Here is a 6,373-nt window from a genome sequence, read left to right on the forward strand (position 1 = left end):
CTTAGCCAGGTGTGGCGGCACATGCCTATAATCCCATCTACTTGGGAGACTGAGGCAGTAAGATCAAAATTCAAAGTCAACCTGGACAAGTTAGTGAGAACCTATCCCAAAAAATAAAATGGGGTGGGCTGGGGTTGTGGCTAAGTGGTAGACTGCCTGCTTAGCATGTGCAAGACGCTGGGTTCAATCCTTAGCACCACATAATTAACAAATAAGTAAATAAATAAATAAATAAAATGAACAAATTTTAAAAATAATATGTGAGCTACAATTATAGCTCAGTGGCAGAGCACTTGCCTAGCATGTGTAAGGCACTGGGTTTGATTCTCAGCACCAAATATAAATAAATAAGAATAAAAGGCCCATTGTCAACTAAAAAAATATTTTAAATAAATAAATATAAATAAAGCGGCTGGGGTTGTGACTCGGTGGTAGAAGTGCTTGTCTAGCACATGTGAGACACTGGGTTCTATCTTCAGCATCACATAAAAATAAATAAAGGTATTATGTCCACATACAACTAAAAGTATTTTTTAAATAATTAAATAAATAAATAAGATAAAATGGGCTGTGGATACAGCTCAGTAGTAGTGCACCACTGGATTCAATCCCCAGCAGTACACAAAAAGAAAGAAAAAGTCATACAGTACCCTCTGATGCCCAAGACCAAGTTCATGTGAATTCAATACAAATCAATTTCAGTACTGTCAGGCAGTCAGAAGAATTATCATGGACATTTCCCCAAATCCACTTAGGTTAGAACTTTGAGTGGGAGAAACCTTTCTTAACAGGACCTAAAATTAAAAAAGAATAAAAGGTAAATATTGATCAATTTGTTTATATTAACATTAAAAATGCTTGGGCAAGCCAGATGCCATGGTGCCAGCCTAACTCAGGAGGTTAAGCCAGGATAATAATAAATTCAAGGTCAGCCTCAGCAAATTAATGAGATAACTAAACAACTTAGTGAGAACCTGTCTTAAAATAAGAAGGGCTGGCCAGGCTCGGTGGAGCACACCTGTAATCCCAGCAGCTCAGGAGGCTGAGGCAGGAAGATAGAGAGTTCAAAGCAAGCCTCAGCAACAGAAACACTAAGCAACTCATTGAGACCCTGTCTCTTGAATAAAATACAAAATAGGGCTGAGGATGTGGCTCAGTGGTTGAGTACCCCTAAGTTCAATCCCTGGTACCCAAAAATAAAAAATAAAAAGGGTTGGGACATAATTCAGTGGTAAAGCGTCCATAGGTTTGATTCCCAGTACTAAAAAAGCAAACAAACAAAAAATGTAGGGGCAGCAAAAGAAAAACACAACTCCATAAATCAAGGCAAAAGGCAAAACAAGGAAATCAATCTGCAACACACATGACAAAAGGCTAGTTACTTTTATTCACAAAGACTTTTTAGCAAGGCCCTGAGCAACTTAGCAAGACCCTGTCTCAAAATAAAAAATAAAAAGGACTGGGGACGTGGACCTGAAGTGCAATCCTCAGTACTAAAAAAAAAAAAAAAAAAGAAAAAAAGAAAAGAAAAAAGAAACAAACAAACAAACAAATTAGTGGGAAAAAGACCAGGATAGGGAGTGAAGGTGGGAAGGGAGACAAGTGATCTTAACACACAAGTTTACTGGAAAAAAATAAAAAATACAAATAGTAAGCATAGGAAGTTACTTTACATCTGTATCACAGACAAATGTGGCTGCATGAACTTTACATAATTAAAATTAAGTAAAATTTAAAATACAATTCTTTAGTCACACTGGCCACATTTTAGGTACTCAAGGAACACATATGACTAGTGGTCACCACATCTAATAGCAGATACAGAACATTTCCATCAAGTTTTACTGAACAAAACAATTGAAAAACTGCTTTGTTACTGTATGAAAATGCCAAGAATAAGATAAATACTCTTTTTTTTTTTTTTGGACTACAGAAAAAACTGGAGAAGAAAAAGGAAATTTCAAATTTTTGGAAGATACCTATAATCCCAGTAACTCCAGTGACTTGAGAGGCTGGGGCAGAAGAACCTCAAGTTCAAGGCCAGCCTCAACAACTTAACAAGACCTTATCTCAAAATAAATTTCTAAAAGAATTGGGGATATAGCACAGTGATAAAGTGCCCCTAGGTTCACTCTCCAGTACCACCAAAACCAACAACAACAACAAACAGGGCGGCGGTTTGGGGGGGGGTGTTGTACAAATTGGCACAAAGTTGGGGTTTTTTTTTTTTGTGTCTTTTTTTTTTTTTTAGTTTTTGGTGGACACAAACATCTTTAATTTATTTTTATGTGGTGCTGAGGATAGAACCCAGTGCCCCACGCATGCCAGGCAAGCGCGTTACCGCTTGAGCCACCTCTCCAGTCCCAAGGCACAAAGTTTTAAAGATATGTAAAGACATATTTCAAGTTCAAGTGTACATCACTGGCCCTCCACTGGGAATCAAACCCAGGGCCTCCTAGGCAAGCACTCTACTGACCTACATCCCCACTCTTTTTAAATTTTATTGTGAGATAAGGTCTTGCTAATTGCCCAGACTGGCCTTAAAATTTGCGATCTCCCTGCTTCAACCTCTCAAATAGCTAGGATTACAAACATGTGACACCCTGCCAGCTAAAGTAATCTTTATCTTAACTATTCCATTCACACAAATACACATATACATGTGTACATATATATACAAGAATGATACCAGAAGAAACAAACTATAAATGACCTATTTCTCATAATTAAGGATCAATTTTTTAAATGATGACATATCCAAAAAAAATGGAATACTAAAAAAAAAGAAAGAAAGAATAGGGAATGTAGCTCAGTTCAATTCTCACTTGGGTTCAATTCTCACTACTGGAAAAAAAAAAGAAAAAGACCAGGCATGATGGCACACTCCTGCAAACCTAGCAACTCAGGAGGCTAAAGCAGGATTATAAATTCAAGGCCAGCCTATGCAACCCAGGAAAGACCCTGAACCAAAACAAAACAAAACAATCTGAAAATGAAGCTCAGTGGTAGAGCATCTGCCCAACATGTGAATGGTCCTGGGTTCAATCCCCAGAACAAAAATACATGCATACATACATACATACAAACAAATAGCAAGTTTGCTGAATACACTTTTTCAAACTGCACCCTACCTCTTAGAGATTCTGATAATAACTACAAACTTAATACAAATACAGGTTGGGCAAACATCTGTAATCCCAGCAACTCTGGAGGTATAGGCAGGAGGATCACAAGTTCAAGGCCAGCCTCCAAAATGTGGGGAGACCTTGTCTCACACACACACACACACACACACACACACAAAAGGGTTGTGGGAGGGCAGTCTGGAGAAGTACCTAAGTGTAAAGTGCATCTGGGTCCATTCCCTGGTACACCCTCTCCCCATATTTTTTTTTCCTAGAGACTTAAAATGAATCAACATAATTAGGGATCTGCCTAGTTATAATTAAAATTTACCTTCTTTCTGAAACAGGGTCTTGCTCAGTTACCCAAGCTGGCCTCGAACTTGTGGTCGTCCTATCTCAGCCTCCGGAGTCATGCACTGCCAACCCAGCCCATATTTCTTTTATTAACAGACACTGTGAGATAACCATGAAGTAGAAGGCAAAATAGCGGGGCTGGGGTTGTGGCTCAGCGGTAGAGCACTCCCCTAGCATGTGCAAGGCCCTGGGTTTGATCCTCAGCACCACATAAAAATAAATAAATAAAGGTTTTTTTTTTTTAAATAGAAATACAACTATCAAAAATTATTTTTAGAGTTTTATCTTTTATAGGGAAACTACCAGCACAGTCATACAAAAAGATATGTGAAAACAATAAATAAAAAGTACTAGTTATTTCTGCACTTTTTTCATATTTCCAGCTAAAACAAACATAAGTTGAAAGCTCATCAACCCCCTAACACACGAAATTTACAAAACAAATGCATAAGGTTCTCAAAATAAATACACCAGATTGAATAAACAATAGGACCCAGATTGGGGGAAATAAATGACTATAGCAATATACCCAAAATGTTAAGATACAACTGATGGGTAAAAATACGTAATTTTTTTTCTTCTTTGTGCTTTTCTATGATTTTCTAAATTTCACCACAATAAATATTTAACTTTTTTTTTTTTTTTTTTTTGGTATAGGGGATTGAACCCAAGGGCACTTAATCACTGAGCCACATCCCCAGCCCTTTTTATTTTGAGACAGGGTCTAAGTTGCTGAGGCTGTCCTCCATCTTGCCATCCTCCTCCCTCAGCCTCCCAAACTCCTTGGATTACAGTCATGCACCACCACAATCAGCTATTTATTACTTTTGTATTCAGGGGGGAAAAAAACTTATTTAATAAATAACCATCTGACATTTAGTGTGCTGTCCATGTATTAAAGAGATGAACAACTCTCACTTTCCAACACTGAAATGCTATTGTTTAATGCCCTGCTATTTTTCTGTTGCACCCTCAACGAAGGAATAAACTTCACTTTCTCCTTTTTCATTTCTACATACATACACGCTTTTTATTTTTTCTCTTCGTAAAACACAGAAAAAGTTCTGACTAAATATCTTTTTTAAAAAACCTACCTCGACATTTCCTTATGACAAAATTGGGGGAAAAAATGTTTTGCCCATGAATCACAATTTGCGGGCCACCATCACTTTGGCTACAGAAAAGTGAAGGACGAGTAAACTACACGTCCCACCATGCATTGCTGCCTTGTTCAGAGTAGGTCTCTACGGAAACAGAAAAAAAAAATATATTCTACAAGTCCCACCTGTTACTTCGTTTCTAAACACCTCCAGCACTTTCAGCTCCAACAGAAAACAAAAACAAAAGCCTCGTGACCTCACGTCGGCTCCGAGAGCCAGATAAGCAGGGGGTCAGGCAGAATGTCGGCTGTAGAGGGTAAATTCTACAAGCTCCGGCGCTCCCTTCTTCTTTCCGGAGCTAGATGCACGCACAAGCCTTCTCCTGTCTGCATCCAATGAGGGCTCTCCAGGCGCACAAGGGAGAAGAACCGGTTACTGTGCAAGCACAACAGACTTCCCCTTGCCGGGGCGGAGGCTACCAAAGAGTGGGGGCGACAGCGACATGACCCGAGACAGCCTCCAAACACCAAGAGGACTCGTCACAGATGCTGGGAGAAGCCGCAGCCTGACGGCGAGCCCCTTTTGCTAGCGCCTCCATTCCCACAGGGACCGCAACCCCGACCCTAACTGCCGCCTGCTCGGCGCGGTTTTGTGCCTTCAGCGGGGTCGCGGGGCCAATGACCTCCCTTCCCCTGAGACTGGCGGGCAGCAAGGGAACGAAATCCTCCCGGCCTTCCCCTTCGCTCCCTCCCCCTTACCGTCTTGGCGGCCTCCGCCCAGGTCCTGCCCTTCTTCCTACGGCCCTTTTCCCTCATGTCGGGTCTTGAACTGGACTAGGAGGTTCCCGTGTCCCGGCTCCGGCCGCCCTCCCTGCCTTCTCTGCCCTGTGCTGCTTTTCCCGCGGTGCCGGGAAAGGTGGGAGAAAGGGGAAGTCAGGCCGGAGGAGCAACCTAGCAGAGGAAGCGGCGGGGGAGGTGCGCGGGGGGGTTTATGGGGCGGCCGATCCTCCTGCTGCCGTTGCCACTGCTACCGCTGCTGCCATATTGGGTTCTTACTGTACAGGCAGCCGCTACGGTCATGTGACCGGTCCCGCGCGGCCGTCACTACTGTACGCAGCCGGCCCCTCAGCCCAGCCGCAGAGCCAGGAAGCCGGCCGTCCGAGGCTCCTCGCCACGCCCCCTCCCTTCCGGTCTCCGCCTTTCCTCAGGCGCGTGCGCAATGAGGACAGGCTCGGAGTTAAAAATCTCCCGCCTAGCGCTCACACGCTCGGTGGAAACCTGCCTGCGGAAGCGGAACTTGATCTCTCAGAGGAGGCAGGTTTAGCGCTGTGCAACCGCGTGCGGGTTTCCGCGGTGGCTCTGGACACTTAAAAGCGACAGCGTCTTCCCTCAAGGGGTGAACATACCAATTATTACTTCTCAAAAGCCTAACATTTGTTTCCTCGTTTGTTTATATTAGTTTTTGCAAAGGTTGTGTTTTTGAAGATTTGCAAGTTCTTGTGTACTTGTTAATCCTATTGAATAGATAAGGCCGTGACGTTGACTAGACCAAACTAGAGTCGGATGTAGAGAAACCAAAATCAAGTTGTTGCCCGGTAAGAGCCCTTTCTGTCTTTCAAGAATGCCTCTCAAACTTGGATGACTTTTTAAGGCCAAATTAGTAATTTCAGTCACGTTTTTAGAAGTGAATGGTCTTGTAAAGATAGAAATGGAAGAACTCTTGGTCTCTCACAAAGTTCAGTCCCTGGCACGTTGCCTACATGTATCAGGCGTTTGGTAAATATTTACTGAATGA

The 6,373-nt window shown here is 42.3% G+C and overlaps 1 protein-coding gene across 1 annotated transcript in view; it reads right to left on the reverse strand.

The window, feature by feature from the left end:
* Asxl2 (ASXL transcriptional regulator 2) overlaps positions 1-5,635 on the reverse strand; it is a 141,024-nt gene extending 135,389 nt beyond the window's left edge. Inside the window, exon 1 of the mRNA XM_026392396.2 lies at positions 5,338-5,635. Within this exon, the coding sequence (XP_026248181.2) occupies positions 5,338-5,394 (57 nt within the window). The 5' untranslated portion in view covers positions 5,395-5,635. The remainder of the gene's footprint in view (positions 1-5,337) is intronic.
* Between the last annotated feature and the right edge of the window lie 738 nt (positions 5,636-6,373).

Source organism: Urocitellus parryii, chromosome 12 (assembly GCF_045843805.1).
Source record: "Urocitellus parryii isolate mUroPar1 chromosome 12, mUroPar1.hap1, whole genome shotgun sequence".
Lineage (NCBI taxonomy): Eukaryota > Metazoa > Chordata > Mammalia > Rodentia > Sciuridae > Urocitellus > Urocitellus parryii.